At 41.6% G+C, this 18,340-nt stretch overlaps 1 protein-coding gene across 2 annotated transcripts in view; it reads right to left on the reverse strand.

Annotated features, from left to right (window-relative positions):
* The window catches only part of ptpn13 (protein tyrosine phosphatase non-receptor type 13), a 104,730-nt gene that overhangs the window by 44,058 nt on the left and 42,332 nt on the right, over positions 1-18,340 (reverse strand). The window contains exons 10-18 of one of the 2 annotated variants that reach the window (XM_056290219.1): positions 15,893-15,989; positions 13,797-14,019; positions 13,543-13,617; positions 13,211-13,385; positions 7,448-7,598; positions 7,072-7,210; positions 6,694-6,846; positions 516-698; positions 192-354 (exon numbers count right to left, since the gene is read on the reverse strand). In XM_056290219.1, the coding sequence (XP_056146194.1) occupies positions 192-354; positions 516-698; positions 6,694-6,846; positions 7,072-7,210; positions 7,448-7,598; positions 13,211-13,385; positions 13,543-13,617; positions 13,797-14,019; positions 15,893-15,989 (1,359 nt within the window). Of the gene's footprint in view, positions 1-191; positions 355-515; positions 699-6,693; positions 6,847-7,071; positions 7,211-7,447; positions 7,599-13,210; positions 13,386-13,542; positions 13,618-13,796; positions 14,020-15,892; positions 15,990-18,340 lie in introns of those variants that run through there. The other variant, XM_056290218.1, reaches the window with a different exon arrangement.

An 18,340-nucleotide genomic window follows, 5' to 3' on the forward strand; every position in this document is an offset into this window, starting at 1 on the left:
ATAAAAAGATTTTGCATCCTTTTAATCTTATTTTCAGCAAGGACTTACTTGTAGTTGGTGAAAGGTCCCATCACACCTACAGCTTAGATCTATCTGAGTGTGTCCACTTAGATGTGGGGAAGGCTACTTTCTATTTATTTATTTATTTTAACTGCGCCCATTTCCAAGCAGTTGGACAATTTCTCTCATACCTAGGTCCTGAAGTTCCTGGTTGGTTTGCCGGGCTTTCATCTGCAGATGAAACTTGTGCTGATCAGAGCACAGTTGTAGCAGGTACTGACAGGTTTTATTACTGTCTGTCTGGAACAGGTGCTTGATCCCATCTGATGTATTCTGGAGACAAATCTTTTTTTTCTTTAGAAAGAAAAGAACAGAATTTAAATGATTAACACCGTATTTTCATTGCCATGTGACCTGGTTGTATTAATTACTTCACTGTATCATACAGATTTATGCTGTTGAACACACTGGGTAAACAATATAAAATGTTCATATATTCACAGACATGTGCTTACCGTAAAGGAAATCTTCTTGGTCTCCCTCCAGGGAAACCTTAATACTGGAGTGCGATTTCCATTCAGAACCTCAAAGATGAGCACCCCCTTGGAGCAGACACCCAGCATAATACCTGTTTGCGACCTCTTCTCAGGAAGCACCCTATGGAAGTGTACCCCATACTCGGTCAGCCTCTGGCTCACCTTCAGCAGAAACAACATAAGAGATTCTTACACTCTAAAATGTGCATGTATAATTGCCTACATTTAGTACAAGGTCAAGCAATATAGATCTGCATTTCAAAGATACACTTATGGAATAAAATACATATCCTTAAAACTCTTGGCTTAGGACTTCAATAAACTCAAGAAATGAGTTAGCATTTCTGAAAAGCATCATACTACCCTTATTTTTTTTAAGCGATGACTTAACCATTACACAACTTTAAAAATTATCCCATGTTTAAGATGTATGTTTCTTTTATCTAGCACTCAATAGAAAGTTATCCCTTCCTTGCCAGAATTTACACCACCATTATAAAGAAAAAGCTAAGGCACAAAAAAGTTTCAATTCCTATAACAAGAGAAAATACTGTATCCTCCATCTTCACACAGCTGATCTCAGTATCTAAGGTCATAATGGCAAAAAAGACAAGAAAATAGAGCGCCCATCATTTTAGAGGGCCTGCAGAGATTATCGCTGAAGAAAAAGTAGTGGGAGCTATGCATAGCAATATGCAATCTGGATCTAATGATTTAAAGATGATGATCTGGCTTCAACAGTGTTACCAGCTGAGCAAGCATTGAAATATCTACGTTGCCTCTACATGTCAATGTTTTACTGGTTATTGTCATAAATTAAAATACAGACTTAAGCAAACACATGTGTACCTATCCCTGTTTCAGTAGCTCTCCATACGCTTGTATGAAGGATGGTAAGAAATGGTCCTAAACTGCAGGCATCGAAAACCAAAACTTTGGGAAGAAACAACATTACCTTTATGTGTTCCAAGATGTTTAAGAAGATGCTTCAAAAGCATCTTTTCAGAGAGGAGACAGATTCTCCACTTCCAACAATTGACTCTCCTCTTATAGATGTCAGATTCATCCTCCTCTTTTTAACTACAATATCCACAATTCTCCACCTAATTCCAGAAATATCAGGTCCTTCCTAAATTTCAATACCAGGGATTCTAGGTTTCGGTCCCAACCAGGACATTTTACTCAAAGCAACTTCAATGTCTATATCTTCTCAAAGCTTTAACATCCTGAAAATAAAATCCAAAATAAATAATCAAAACCATTATATTACCAAACTGTCCCTATCTGAGCTGTGAATTATCTCAGAAAACTAAATTTGAATCCAGACCTATTAGAACGGTCAAAATTAAAATAGATTCAAACCTTAATCATTGTTTCGGTCATTAATAGATTCAATATAGGCCAGGTTCGGCATCACACAAGGCTCTGCTCTGACACCAGTGGCCTCATCACAGAACAGCTCAATCCACGGTGCGAACTTGATGTAATTATAGACAAAAAAAGTTTGCATAATTTTCCCATTTCAAATATGTCTTAAAAATTTTAAGCTGGACAAAATATGTGGAAGCCATCTGATCCTGTTTTTGCAACGGATAAGAAAATAGCTTGAGACTGACACACTAGGATATGGCATACCAATGTGTTGAACGTAATAGGGTGGAGGTGTACCACTATGTAGATAATTCACGAGCGAGAAATCATCTAACATGTCTTTGAAACAGACATGATTTGTATTTTTAATAAAAACACAAGTTAGTACATATACTATGAAATGACATATTTTGAATGATTTAAATTAATAATAATTAACTGCAATGCATTTTCTGTTAGAAGCATGATTTAGGAAGTGACCACTGAATTCTTTTTAATTTCAAAGTGGATTCAAATCTTAAGATTTGATCTGATAGCCCTAGTCCTTATACATTTCTCTACAGCTCTTCACAATGACTCCTACTCAAACGTAGATGCAAAGGGAACTTTACCTACTAAATATGCAAAGAAGTTGTCTCATAGTCATATTATCATAGAGGTGAAGCAAATGTGTCATCAGGTTACTCCTGCTTTGAGTCTGGACTATATCTAGTGTTCTGCTAGAATAAGAGTAAAATTTAATATCTTTAAATTGAATAAACTACAACTGATCAATTAAATAAAAGTTTTTATTTAGTCAAAATGTCTTTATGTATGGCCAATAATCCAAGTAAGGAAATCACAGAAAGGTAAATCAGTTCATCAGGACGCTGTACCACCGAGCTGACAACGTCCCCACCAACACAGCGACTGGAGAAGGGGAGAAATCCCACATTAAACAGGCCCTGGTTAAGTGTGGTTATCCTAACTGGGCATTTGTCAAAGCCAGGAAGACGCCAAGACAGTGCACCAGCTGATCGAAGAGAGGAGAAGGACATCAGCTGCCTAAACATAAACCAGTTGTGATTCTGTATGAGATGTGTATTTTCCAAACGTCATGTCTCAGTTGCTTTCAAACCCCAAAACACGCTGCGCCAGAAGTTGGTCCACCCCAAGGAGCGGGTCCCCTGGCACAAACAGAGCAATATACACTCACCGGCCACTTTATTAGGCACACCTGTCCAACTGCTCGTTAACGCAAATTTCTAATCAGCCAATCACATGGCAGCAACTCAATGCATTTAGGCATGTAGACATGGTCAAGACGATCTGCTTCAGTTCAAACCGAGCATCAGAATGGGGAAGAAAGGTGATTTAAGTGACTTTGAACGTGGCATGGTTGTTGGTGCCAGACGGGCTGGTCTGAATATTTCAGAAACTGCTGATCTACTGGGATTTTCACGCACAACCATCTCTAGGGTTTACAGAGAATGGTCCGAAAAAGAGAAAATATCCAGTGAGCGGCAGTTCTGTGGGTGAAAATGCCTTGTTGATGCCAGAGGTCAGAGGAGAATGGCCAGACTGGTTCGAGCTGATAGAAAGGCAACAGTAACTCAAATAACCGCTCATTACAACCGAGGTATGCAGAAGAGCATCTCTGAACGCACAACACGTCGAACCTTGAGGCAGGTGGGCTACAGCAGCAGAAGACCACACCGGGTGCCACTCCTGTCAGCTAAGAACAGGAAACTGAGGCTACAATTCGCACAGGCTCACCAAAATTGGACAATAGAAGATTGGAAAAACGTTGCCTGGTCTGATGAGTCTCGATTTCTGCTGCGACATTCGGATGGTAGGGTCAGAATTTGGCGTCAACAACATGAAAGCATGGATCCATCCTGTCTTGTATCAACGGTTCAGGCTGGTGGTGGTGGTGTAATGGTGTGGGGGATATTTTCTTGGCACACTTTGGGCCCCTTAGTACCAATTGAGCATCGTGTCAACGCCACAGCCTACCTGAGTATTGTTGCTGACCATGTCCATCCCTTTATGACCACAGTGTTCCCATCTTCTGATGGCTACTTCCAGCAGGATAACGCACCATGTCATAAAGCTCGAATCATCTCCGACTGGTTTCTTGAACATGACAATGAGTTCACTGTACTCAAATGGCCTCCACAGTCACCAGATCTCAATCCAATAGAGCACCTTTGGGATGTGGTGGACCGGGAGATTCGCGTCATGGATGTGCAGCCGACAAATCTGCAGCAACTGCGTGATGCTATCATGTCAATATGGACCAAACTCTCTGAGGAATGTTTCCAGTACCTTGTTGAATCTATGCCACGAAGGATTAAGGCAGTTCTGAAGGCAAAAGGGGGTCCAACCCGGTACTAGCAAGGTGTACCTAATAAAGTGGCCAGTGAGTGTAGTGTATGCTGTTAAGTGCCAGGAGGATTGCTGTGACTTGTATATTGGGAAAACCAAACAGACGTTAGCCAAGAGGATGGCACAACACAGAAAAGTTCATGCCTCAGGCCAGGACCCCACAGTCTACACCCATCTACAGGACAGTGGACACTCTTTCAAGGATGAGGATGTGCACATCCTTAATAAGGAGGAACGTTGGTTTGAACAGGAAGTCAAAGACGCCATCTATGTGAAGAGGGAATAACCATCCCTAAAGCGGGGGGGGGGGGGGCTAAGAGTACATCTGTCGACATCTTACAATGCTGTGACTGCAACTATTCCCCAATCCTCTGTGAATAGTACACATGGCCATTCAGACTCTAGTTAATGGTCACATCTATCTGCAACCAATCGTTGGTTTTGGTTGTTATGCAACTTTGCTGTTTATAAGGACCTGCAGTCAGTTGAGACTGACGAAGTCACTTGGATGAGTGATGAAACATTTTTCCCACTAAATGGTGTGTCCAGATGAACTGATTCACCTTTCTGCGTTTAGGTGATATTTAGGTGGAATTGACCCTCTCTGCTCTCATAAACAGGTCTTCTCTTCACACTAGAAGCACCGGGATTTCACTCCTACCTAAAACGACCATGGGCGGTCAAAACGACGGCTGGTTTTTAAACTCTTAAGGTCTGTCAAGATAAATACCCAATTGAGATATTAATGCATTGCATATGTTAGTATGTCTGTTAGGAAACGACTGACACCAAAATTAACATTTTAACAACTATAATACTACTTTTAAACAATTTAAACTTCAGAGATATGGTTGAACTTGAATAGCAAAATTGAAAAAGTGAAAATAGTACATGAAAAACAAAACAGAAAACTTATATATTGCTAAAATAACAAACGTAAGAAGGCCTATAAATTGTGAAATGTAAAATAAGAACTGAAAATAAATATTGGAACAGTCCCAAACAACGACTGGAACTTAAAAACTACTAGAGCGACCATGGGCCAACAAAATGACCGCCCAAGATTTTTAAAGTCTTTATTCTGTCAATATATATTTAAATACCCAACTGAGATATTAATGCATTACACATGTTAGTATGTCTGTTAAGAAACAACTGACACCAAACATAACATTTTAACAACTTTAATAATACTATTTTTCAAACAATTTAAAATCGCCACTGTCCAACGCCTGTAAATACTGCAGCGCCTCGGTGGTAGTCATGGTGCGTCTGAAACAGCATCTGTACCCAGACATGTTGGTAATTATCAAAAATCTAGTTTAAACTATTACTCTGCACTGGAGAATGCTAGTGTGTTTCTAGGACAGAGCAATGAACTTTGTGAAGGAAATGATGCGACCAGCAGACGTCATAAATAGTGACATGACACGCACGATCACGTGCAAATTACAAGACGTCTTTTTGATGGTTCATGGTCATTTTAGGTAGATGTTATCATAACTTATTTTTTGTGCAATTGATCTAAAACTAATTTTAATGCAAATATATGCAATTTTGGGAGCATTCAGGGAACAGCAAGTCTGTATCTTTTTTTTTTTCAAAGTTATTAAACTTTGAAAATCCAAAACTGTCAAAATGACGGCCTTGGTCGTTCTAATGTTAATGCCTTATTGCATTGTTTATTATATGGTGTTTCAATGATAATCATTGTTCTAATATTAATTACTACAAAGCAAAATAATTTAGTCTTAAATTCAGATTAATGTCTACTGTAACCTACAGCATGCTTGAACAGTAGCAGAAGTTTTATTTGGCCAACTGGGTTTACAAAAAAAAAAGTTAGTCAGTTTTAATTACATGCATTTAGTTCAAGATCTGGCTTACTTATTGTTGAAGGTTCATGCCCTTAATGCTGAATTATTACATATAATTCTACTTTAATAAATTCACTTGACCTTACTTATAATCTTAATTTCAAATCAATATAGCATTTTATTCAGTAAAATAAGTTGAACGGTAACATTAATTACTAACAAAGCGTTATGACTGTTTTAAAGTCTCAATAAAAGATAAAATGTGGTTCCGGATTTGTGACTGGGGCCCTAAATATGTAACATCCTGCTTAAAGAAATAGGATTAGCAGATTAACGGGTCCTTTCACTAACATGCTTTCAACTGCTAAGAACAGTATAATTAATGTTAGTGCTACACTTTCATATGCTATTTCAATTCTGCTGCAGGGATCTTAAGGCTTTACAGGTATTTTTTAGTAAGCTTTATTTGAAAATTACTGTATTATTACAAAATTAATTAAACAAATTTAATTCAAGTAATAGCATTTTACGTTGGATGGATATTCCTTTACCATTTTCATCGCTGCTTAAACAATCATTATTTTTTTCTTGGTCAGACTAACCTTGAGGAATTCAAACTCTGCCTCAGACTCCAAGACTCCATAGTAGTTGCTGTGAAGCCTGGGTAGTTCCTCTTTGACGGTAGACGGCTCAAGCTTATCCAGCACAGAAACTGATAGGTAGTGCTCCAGTCTGAAGTAGGTCCTCCCATGGAGCTGAAGTACAGAGATTCTCTATATCAATTTTATGGTCAAATTGTCATTTCATTTAACCACTGTATCTATTAAAAGTGTACCTTAGTAAGACCAATATTTTACATAATACACATAATTGCTTGATATAGTGTAGACATTAAATCATTATTTTGCACTGTAGATATGAATGAAACTGTTATTATTTAAATAATAACACATATTAGATATGTTACCAAGAAATGTTACCTCTACTTGGTAGTCACTAAATTCTGCCTGAAGTGCCAGGGAGGCCAAAAGCATTGCATTCTCTGTGTCACAGCGCATCCTCTCCTCCAAAATATCCTTCCTCAGCTGTAGGTAGTACTGGTGTTTGGTCATTGCATGCCTGTTGTCAAAAAACAAGCTCTATTGGCTATCATCAGTCAAAGCACCTTGCAATTTATGGCAGAAAAAAACATGCTGTTGAATGTTTTCCATTTGGTATTACAATACAGGTCAAAAGTCTGTAACTGAAACTCAAGTTTAGTGTTTTATTATAATTAGTTTTACAAATAAATAATGAGCATGCAGAGCTCTTATTTAATTAGCAGAAATCTCATGCTTTATAGTCTTTGGTCCTTACTGTATAAGGTTGACATCATCCAAGAAGAATTTGATACGGAAGAATAGGTTAAAAGGCACATCAGCTTTCTTCTTCTTTGGATCTTCCTTCCACCCCTCTGGTGCCACTTTGGACAGTTTGGCATCAGGATCAACAAAGAAAAACTCATTATCTGAGAAAGGATGGACAATAGGACAGGGGGTAGAAGGGTAAGTTATCATGTTAGTTACTAGAACAGAATACACAATGAGGCATCTGATATGGAAAATCAGAAGCTCAATGAATTTCAACATTTCCTTTTACTCTGAAAAACATGGCACAAAATTCATTAGGATAAAAATATTCAAATATGTTACATGACTGATCTAAAACTATGTCGATATAGTTTTAGGAAGTGTATTTAAAGAGGTACTAAACACTTAAATCAAATCAAATCACATCAATTTTATTTGTATAGCCCAATATCACAAATTATAAATTTGCCTCAGTTGGCTTAACAGCAACACAACATCCTGTCCTTAGACCCTCTAATCGGATAAGGAACAACTCCCTAAAAAAAAACCTTTAACAGGGAGAAAAAATAGGAAGAAACCTCAGGGAGAGCAACAGAGGAGGGATCTCTCTCCCAAGATGGACAGCGTGCAATAGATGTTGTGTTTACGCAATTTACACAATACAACATTGAAAGAGGATAACAGAATTATAATGGACTTATAACATTTATGAAGAATATGATGCGCAGGATGCCAAGCAGTGTCCAGACGCCATCAGAACAGTCCAGGACCCAAGCCACGTGACCAGCATCACCATGTTAAGCTGTAAACTGAATGATATGACTGCATGGTGATGAAACTCATCAATTCTGGCGTTAATATTGCCATTTCTTACCAAATTCATAAAAACCAGCATTTCATGGGTTGAAAATGGCTCAACACACCATCTACTGAGTTGCATCAGCTCTGAACCTTACAAGGGCAATGCTGACGTAGAGTCAAACGGTAGGGACTTAGTATCTACGTAATTAAATTAAAAAAAAAAGAGGATGTTAACGCCCTCTATTCCGATGTGGGCAACCTATCTCCCCCAGCCCCACCCTTGATTTTGAGTCTGTGAAACCACGCTGATTTTCAAATATATGCTCATCGAGACTCATCATTCACAGGAGTTTAACTACTGACCTTGCGACTTTATTGCATTTTCTACCAACCTTTTGAATTTCTCTCAATTTACAGAGAGTTATAATGATATTATTTCATCATTTTCAATTTTGCCACAATGGTTCAGACTTGTGCTGTTGACAGTTGTAGAAGCATCACTGGACAACTGGGTCGGTCAGGCTGGGCTCGCACCGTGGCTGGGGGAGCAGTCGTCCGGTCGTCTGTCTCTCTCCGCAGTCAGAAAGCTATGGCCCATCTCAAGGGGCCCCCTTCCGCCTGCAGCGCATCTGCGTTGCGGCGGTCGGAGCATTTTCATGGGGTGGCAGTCCTGTGGAGGGGACTGAGTGCGGCGGCATGCGGTGGCGAGCCTGCAACTCTTCACATGGATCTCTCCAACTACTCCTGTCCATAGTTCTGCCTCAAGCATCCATGACCCCCTCTAAACCCCAGGGCCACTTTTTAGTGTTTTTCAAAATGATGTAGTGGGTAAAGTTAGGCTCAGACCTGGGAGAGAGGTTAACCTTTTAAAAAAAAATCCTACTAAGTCTGTGATCTAGCTTTAAAGCTAGGTTGCGGGACTTTTTTCGGGGGGGGGGGGGATTTTTCCCCTTTTTTCTCCCCAATTGTATCCTGCCAATTACCCCACTCGTCCATGCCGTCCCAGTCACTGCTCCTCCCCCTCTGCCAATCCGAGGAGGGCTGCAGACTACCACATGCCTCCTACGATACATGTGGAGTCGCCATCCGCTTCTTTTCACCTGACAGTGAGAAGTTCCGCAAGCGGGACGTAGCACGTGGGAGGATCACAATATTCCCCCCAGTTATCCCTCCCCCCTGAAAAGCCGCCCCGACCGACCAGAGGAGGCACTACTGCAGCGACCAGGACACATACCCACATCCGGCTTCCCACCCGCAGACACGGCCAATTGTGTCTGGATGCTCGACCAAGGTAACATGGGGATTCGAACCGGCGATCCCCATGTTGGTAGGCAATGGAATAGACCACTACGCTACCTGAACGCATTGAATGTGGGACTTTTACATGTAAATGAATGCCCGTGACATTCAACACCTTGCCAAACGAGTTCACACAATTATGATTAAGCCTATCACCACCAGGTAAATGTCTCCCTATTTCGCAGTATATTGGAGTTTTAAATCTGGTTTCTGGGGCGACATTCCTGCGCTGAATTCTCACAATGACACAGCAGAAGTGATGTGTAGTGATGCATTTTAGGTCAACCACCAATGATTGCTTTGCCAGAGTTGAACTTCCGTGTGACCAAAGTGTACGCATGCCTCTGACTGACTTGCTTACAAGTCTTTCTGCCAGAAAGCTTCTGGGCTTGGAAGCTCATCTCATCTCATCTCATCTTCAGCCACTTTTCCGAGGTCGGGTCGTGGTGGCAGCAAGCTAAGTAGGGCACTCCAGACGTCCCTCTCCCCAGCACGCCCTCCAGCTTCTCCTGGGGGATCCCAAGGCGTTCCCAGGCCAGATTGGACATGTAGTCCCTCCAGCGAGTTCTGGGTCTACCCCAGGGTCTCCTCCCAGTTGGCCATGCCCGGAAAACCTCCAAAGGAAGGCGCCCAGGAGGCATCCTAATCAGATGCCCAAACCATCTCAACTGGCTCCTTTCAATGCAAAGGAGCAGCGGCTCTACTCCACGCTCCCTCCGGATGTCCAAGCTCCTCATCCTATCTCCAAGGCTGAGCCCAGACACCCTACGGAGGACACTCATTTCAGCCGCTTGTATCCGTGATCTCACCCTTTCAGTCACTACCCAAAGCTCATTTGGGTAGTGACCGAACACGTTTTCGGTGGGTGTCAGACTCCGCCAAGGTTTTCCCTTGTCTCTGATTCTGTTTGTGATATTCATGGACAGGATCTCAAGGTGCAGCCAAGGTGAGGAGTGTGTCCGTTTTGGGAACCTCAGAACTGCATCTCTGCTCTTCACAGATGATGTGGTTTTGTTGGCTTCATCAGAACGCGACCTCCGACGTGCACTGGGGCGGTTTGCGGCTGAGTGTGAAATAGCCAGGATGAGAGTCAGCACCTCCAAGCCTGAGGCCATGGTTCTCTACTGGAAAATGGTGGATTGCTCCCTCCGGGTTGAGGATGAGTTCCTGCCCCAAGTGAAGGAGTTCAAGTATCTCAGGGTCTTGTTCACGAGTGAGGGTAGGCTTGGAAGCCATGGCAGAAAAACCTAAGAAGCATAAAAAAAAAGGGTTTCTTATGCTCCAAAGAAAAAGGAAACATGGCGTTCAGAGGAAGGATTGAAGTCAAAGAAAGAAAGTGACGGTCTGTGAGGACAAACAGTGAGTTCCATTAGTGTAGCTTTTCTTCGTTTCAGAGTGCTTAAAGAAGAAAAATAATTTCTCCCTCTGCCAGAGGGGGACACAAAACTTCCCCACTGCAGGTTTAAATTAACTGTTCTGAATAAATACGGACTTTCAACCACGGTTTGCGTTAGTCGGTTAATACCGGTTTTTGATCGGTAAAATTTATGAAAAACCGGAAAAATAAAAACTTGCCAGTAAAAATGTCCAGTAGGCATGCACATAAAAAACGTAGCCTAGATATACTGTTGGCTATCCCTCACCTTGACATTTCTGTTTTGACAGCGAAACAGCCATTAACAGCCTGCAGTGCTCTTTTCCACCACAGGGGTCCACTTTTTAATGGCGCGATACTACCACCTTATTCCTGGCCAAACAATGGGCATCGCCATGACACCGCTGTCCTGTGCAAAGTGCTTACATCTGAGTTCAGCGAACTATACCCCGACTGGGCTACACTGGCTAAAATTGCCTGTGTCTTGCCCGTGTCGAGCGTGCCAGCAGAGAGGCTTCTTTCTGCAGAACGGAATTAGGATGGCGCAATGAAATCGGCTGGACCAGGAGAGAGTGACACGGCTTATGCAAATTGCAAGCTGCAAAGACACTCTAGACACCTTTGATTTTAAGTCAGCAGCAGAGGAGTTTGCCGCAATAAAAAACGGAGAAAATAAAAATGTCTGCTAGCCGTATCATATATAGCCTGGGCTAAATAATACGAGTGTTCTGTTGGTTATGGGTGTTTTGCTATTGTTTGTTTTGCACAATCGTTTCGGTTCATTTTGTTTAATATGTATTGTTCATTAAATAGATAAACCAATTTGAGGTTTTTGTCATTATTTCTTCAACCTAACTGTAGGCTGTTATATTTGCATTTGTAACAAACTGTTCTTGAACGTGTCCGGTAAGTTTCACATTTGTCCAGTAAAATAAATTATTTCCGGACATTGGACCGGCAAGGAAAAATCCTAGCGGAAACCCTGCTTCCAACCCTCATCTATGGTAATGAGCTTTGGGTAGTGACCAAAAGGGTGAGATCGCGGATACAAGTGGCTGAAATGAGTTTCCTCCATAGGGTGTCTGGGCTCAGCCTTAGTGATAGGGTGAGGAGCTCAGACATCCGGAGGGGGCTCGGAGTAGAGCTGCTGCTCCTTCACATTGAAAGGAGCCAGTTGAGATGACTCGGGCATCTGATTAGGATGCCTCATGGGTGCCTTCCTTTGGAGGTTTTCCGGGCATGTCCAACTGGGAGGAGACCCTGGGGTAGACCCAGAACTCGCTGGAGGGACTACATGTCCAATCTGGCCTGGGAATGCCTTGGGATTCCCCAGGAGGAGCTGGAGGGCATTGCTGGGGAGAGGGACGTCTGGAGTGCCCTACCTAGCTTGCTGCCACCGCAACCCGACCTTGGAGAAGCGGCTGATGAATGAATGAATGAATGAATGAATAAATACAGTTCCTTGGACTAACTGTTTGAAGAAGAAAAAAACGTTTTTGCTTTTGAGGTTGTACCACGCTTGCAATGTTAGTTTTTTTTGGTATTTGTATCTTTATTAGATAGAGATAGTGAAAGGCAGACAGGAAATGAGAGAGAGAGAGAGAGAGAGAGAGAGAGAGAGAGAGAAGGCTATGACATGCAACAAATGTTGCCGGCTGGAATTAAACCAGCAATGGTCCCACAGTAAAATGACCACGCAAACTAGACCAAAAAAAAAAAAAATTATGTGACCCTCTCTGTCTCTCTGCAGAGCATGTACGAGATTGTCAGTAGACCCTCCTTACAATAGCAGAATGAACAATTACAGGAGGGGCAGAGAGAGGTGAAATTGTCTATTAGTTAAGATTGCCTACTAGATGGAGTCGTTCTCTCGGACAGTAAAAAAAAAGAAGATAAAATTAGTCACCAAATACACCTTGGTGGCCTTTAATACACCTGGGTGGCTCGCCCAAGTCTATGTGTGAAACATTGGACCATGTGGTATGCGCTGTAACCATTCGGCTATGGAGGCGCCCCACACAACACTTGCAATATATTTATATTCTTGATTAATTGTTAAGATTGTATATAATTAGTACATACAATTAGATTTCTTTCAGTTCTATGAATCCGTGAAGATCACGATAGGAACATTTTCATTCTTAAAACTTAAACATTTCTATTTTAATCTTAAGAATAAATGAAATACCCATTTGGTGGTGAGTTAAGTTATATTAGTTTGATACATTAAATTAGTAAGGAGTCATCAGCACACACACACACACACACACAAACACACACACACACACATCCTACCTTTGAGATATGCCAGGCCAAAGAGATGATGCTCCCCCAGCCCAACATGGGCAACCACCATATCCAAAACATCTTTGCAAACAGCCTTGATATCACAGCTCAGCTCCAGCTTCTGACCATTTAGCAGCACCACACCCAACTTCCTCTGCACTTCTTCTACCTTACCACGTTTATTCTAGTGAAAAGAGGGAAAGAAGGAGAACATTGGCAGATACAGAAACATGGTGCGCATGACAATAACAAATTAAGCTGGAGAATGGAATGATACTCAATGATGGGACATGAAACACATCATCTCTATAGTAGCCATTTGCTTAAATTTACATCCTCACCATTATCGAAGATGGAACAGCCAAGGGAACACAGGGCTCACTTGTCATCTTCACAAACTCAGGTCCGTAAAAGTTCTGCAGTTGATGTTAAGAGGAAATTGTGATTGTAGAGAGCGAAGTTCAAAATAAGCATCAAAATTCAAGCACAATTTTCTTTCTTTCTTTTGGGCATGGCAGTTCACTCATTCCATACTTTTAGGTCATAAAATGTCTATTATGATCAAAAACACCCCATCCATTAGCACTTCTCTGACCTTGGGTTTGCGATGTGACTGGGGTCCAGTAGTGGCGACAAGGGGGTCCCGGAGGTCCAGCATAGAGGAGCGTGAAGGTGGCTGGGGGTCATCTGTGTGGTAGAGGTTGGCCCTGGATAACCTGTTTGCCAGGTGAGCCTGTAGTCGCTGGACCTCCTCCTCCTGCCTCTGCAGGAGCAGCTCAGCCCCAGACAGACCTTCATCTGCAGCCCCCTCATATATCCTGAAAGATAACAAGACACGTCACAGGGGTTCCCTTTATCTACCCAAGATGCACTTGACTAGGAGATGAGTCTCATGTGGTTTAAAAAGTAAACATTATCCAGACAAATACAGTGACGGAATTTTGTTGTAATTTATGCCTCCAACATAAGTCTCAATCTCTTACTCTAAGGAAAATGTCAGATGAGAATATCAAGATGGGAAATTTTTTGAGAGGAAAAAAATAAAAAAATTTTTGGACAAATAACACACTAAATGCTAGATGATTTCCTTGCTTTTAAAATCAGGGGCCAAGTTGCTTTCTGCTGCTGCCAAAGCAGTGTGTGTGTGTGTGTGTGGGGGGGGGGGGTGGTTAAAAACAGGGTTTTCCTGAAAGCAGGCATAGCAACAGCAGGCATTTCTGGTCGTTTATACCAGAGATTAGGGGGACAGAGATTGCTGAATGTGGTTTTCTATTAGATGACCTCACTGGGGAGGCACGTGGCAAACCCTGCTCTGCCAAACCATGTGTGTGGCCCTGAGGACCAAACAGGACAGCTTGGTCTATGGCCTTTCATGCCCAGAGGAGGGCTTCACGATGTGGAGTACAAACTAGCATCCTATGTTAATGCACACACTGTGCATAGGAGGACACATACAGATTTAAACTAATGCACACCGTACCCAAAATCAAATTTTATTTCTTTTTGGATTTCCCCCCTTCTTTTTTCTCCCCAGTTGTATCCGGCCGATTACTCCACTCTTTTGAGCCGTCCCAGTCGCTACTCCACCTCCTCTGTCGATCCGGGGAGGGCTGCAGACTACCACGTCTCCTCGGATACATGAGGTGTCGCCAGCCACTTCTTTTCACCTGACAGTGAGGAGTTTCACCAGGGGGACGTAGCGCGTGGGGGGGGGGATCACGCTATTCCCCCCAGTTCCTCCCCCCCCCCAAACAGGCGCCCCGACCGACCAGAGGAGGTGTTAATGCAGCGACCAGGACACATACCCACATCCGACTTGCCACCCGCAGACACGGCCAATTGTGTCTGTAAGGACGCCCCACCAAGCCGGAGGCAACATGGGGATTCGAACCAGGATCACAGGGATTCGAACCAGGATCAAAATCAACTTTCTAATAATTCAGATCACAACAGTCAGAAGCTAACAGCTGTTCCCATGCCATTATCTCGGCAGTGTTAGCTGTTGACAAATTACCAAAACGGGGTGCCAGGAAGCTACCCCCCCAAAAGAAAAACACACCACTCCTTCTAGAATAGCTATCCCTACTCACATAAGGATTTTTTAAAATACCATGAACTGATTAATTTATCCACCACGCTGAATTCTAAACCAAATTTTGCCCTCCACAAAGCATAATGAATTAAAAGTACAGATGACGCAAAGACCTGTCCCTGTGAATTTATAAATTTGTATAAGACAGCATAACAGCCCCATGACGGCTGGTTTAGTGTGAGTTTCTAGGACCAACTGATCATTAACAGTAAAGTTATTATGAAGGAGTATCTATGGAGCTATAGGATGAGGGACACTGGGCACTACTTAAATCTGTGACATGCACGAGAGGACAGGAATGTACATGGATGAACTGAGTGGTTGCTGTAAGGAGGCTGCCATGGGAAGACACATGACTAGTGTCTGCATTGTATATATCGAAAACACATGTATGATGGGGTTAATGCTCCATGCTCCTGTCTGTGCCCCTGAGCAAGGCAATGGAAAGAAGAACTGGGGTTGGTCCCCAGGCACTGCAGGTACCTGCTGCTCCTATACTATAGGATGGGTTAAATGCAGAGGACAAATTTCATTGTAACTGTAAAATGACGAAATAAGTGGCTTTCTTTCTTCTATAGGTGTGCTTGTGTGTTTTATACCTGTGTCTGTTTGTGTTTTGGCTGGTCAAGGACAAAACTTCGTGGTCAGAAGAAAGGGCCTGCGAGCCGTACCTCCCTATCTCCTCTGTTTTCTTTGCTGGGGGAGATATAACACAATTTTGTTACATGCACACATGCAAAACACACATAACGGTGTACAAGTAACCACATATACACAACCAAACACACCCCTCCAGATGAATACACCCACGCTGGTGTGCTAATATACATGTATCAGCAAGTATCAAAAAGTCAAAAAAGCAGAAGCTCAACTGAAATCTAGACACCTGAAATCTAGTCAGTAACATAATAACTTGGCACTTCCTAGTGTAATAATTGTAAAAAAAAAGTAACCACATGTTTTTCTAGGTCAAACATATTAACAATAATCTCATGCTAGCCACTGACAGGATATTTCAGTTAATCGAGATAATCAGGAGCCACGCAAGAATGCCTGTCTGTACAAGCGATTAAAAGCCTTGTGATGTGCAAAAACAGATGAATCCTGTTTTACTTGAAGGATATTGAGAAGCCCTTTCTTACTGAAACAGGTAGGTTTGCAGTATTTGAGCTGTGCTGATACCAGCAGAGTGTCTTGAGGTAATAACCAACATTTACCTTATTTGTGCAAACAAATACGTATTGTATATTCAAGGAGGTTTGGTGAGATGGTTACCACATAGGGAGAATAAGGGGGCACTTTAAACAGTCCTTGTATAAGCATCATTTTTGAATATTAGGTCATTTCAGCCTTTCAAGCCTAATGACTTGTGCAACAGTGTAATCCCCAATGCTGTAAAAATAGATAATGTAGTTTGAGGTTTTTGGTGTTGGGTCAGTTGGTTGAATATATCTATTTTTGTTTTATGTTAAGTTACCCTTTTCGGATTTAACAGATGATATTACAACTGAAATTTGGGATATCATGCCTAATACTAATCAGTTCCCCTCACTAAAAGGGGAAAGAAACGGACCTCTTTGTCGATAACACGCACAACATTTTATGTAACATAAAAATAATTCTAGAGTTCCACAAATTAGTTAACAAAACATTAACAATTTAACCTTGTTCGGTGGTGTTAGGATAACGTAGGGTAATTTAAGCCTTCTTAAATGAGCCAATTAAAAATCAAGTTTGGCAAATCCTCTTTTACGCTTTCTAGTCGCTACTCTTTTACTTTAATGAAGAGTAAAAAAAAAGGAGTGGTAACAGCTTGTGAAATTGCAAATTAGACAAATACAAAGGAAGAAGAGTTTTCCATGGATTATTTGTGCAATCCTAAAATATTCACAACGTAAACTAACTACTTACTCAGTGTCTTTGCAAACTTGACCACTTCACGTTTGACAATTCTGTTCATATTGTACAACTAATATGTTCAAAATTCATAATTATATCTGGGATAAATACATCATTGTAATCTTGCTCATTACACTACAGAAAACAACCACAACTCCTATACTTCTAAATCCACATTCTTTGCCAGTCTACCTGAATGCACAATGAGATTCAATACTACATATTCAATACTATATATGAATTAGTATGAAATGTATATAATGTAAGTATCATTAGTCGCATGTATCGCCGCTCCTTTACACTGTATGGTAAAGCCTGTTGTCCTTGTATAAAGTGTCAATAGGTTATAGTATTTTCTTGTCACCACTCCTTTTTTAATAATGACAGACAAATGGAAACACTGCACTTTATGACTTGAAGGATTCTTGGTCTAGCTATAAATTGCATGGCAACTGTTTCTCTCATCTTTAAATCTAAAAATGAATGGCATAAACATATTTTAACCCACACAGGAAACACTCACATTTTGATGGTAAAAAATGCACTAATGACTTGTTTTCTTAGAGGGAAAGCCCTGTTTTTTTTTACCCTTGGTGCTATTTTCACATTAATAAGAGTCAAACCAAGTGACTGGCAGCAGACTCTTTCAAACTGACTCAGTATTGTGCAAGCTTGTGCCAGCCGGCTGCTGCGCACCTAGCTGCAAAGCAATCCTTTAGGTGATCACGCTCGCTGATATAATGTCCGATAAAAGAGCTCTTTATTAGCACGACCATAATATCCATTAAGAAAAGACAGACCTGGTAGTCAGTCAGTGCAGTGATAGACCTTTATCTTGCACTTCTCTCCAACTCTCTCATGCTTTCACTGCTGCCTTCCTGCAACAACTCTCCTCTACAGAGCAAGACTTCCGCTCCGGGTTAGACATGGATTGATATCTATATAATTCCATGATTGACATCACGGCAAAGGTTCTTCAGACTCATCTCAAAATATTCCAAGCTGGCGTCCAGGTAGTGTAGTGGTCTATTCCGTTGCCTACCAACACGGGGATTGGTGGTTTGGATCCCCGTGTTACCTCCAGCTTGGTCGGGAGTCTCTACAGACAATTGGCCATGTGGGGGTGGGAAGCCGGATGTGGGTATGTG

Source organism: Lampris incognitus, chromosome 12, assembly GCF_029633865.1.
Source record: "Lampris incognitus isolate fLamInc1 chromosome 12, fLamInc1.hap2, whole genome shotgun sequence".
NCBI lineage: Eukaryota > Metazoa > Chordata > Actinopteri > Lampriformes > Lampridae > Lampris > Lampris incognitus.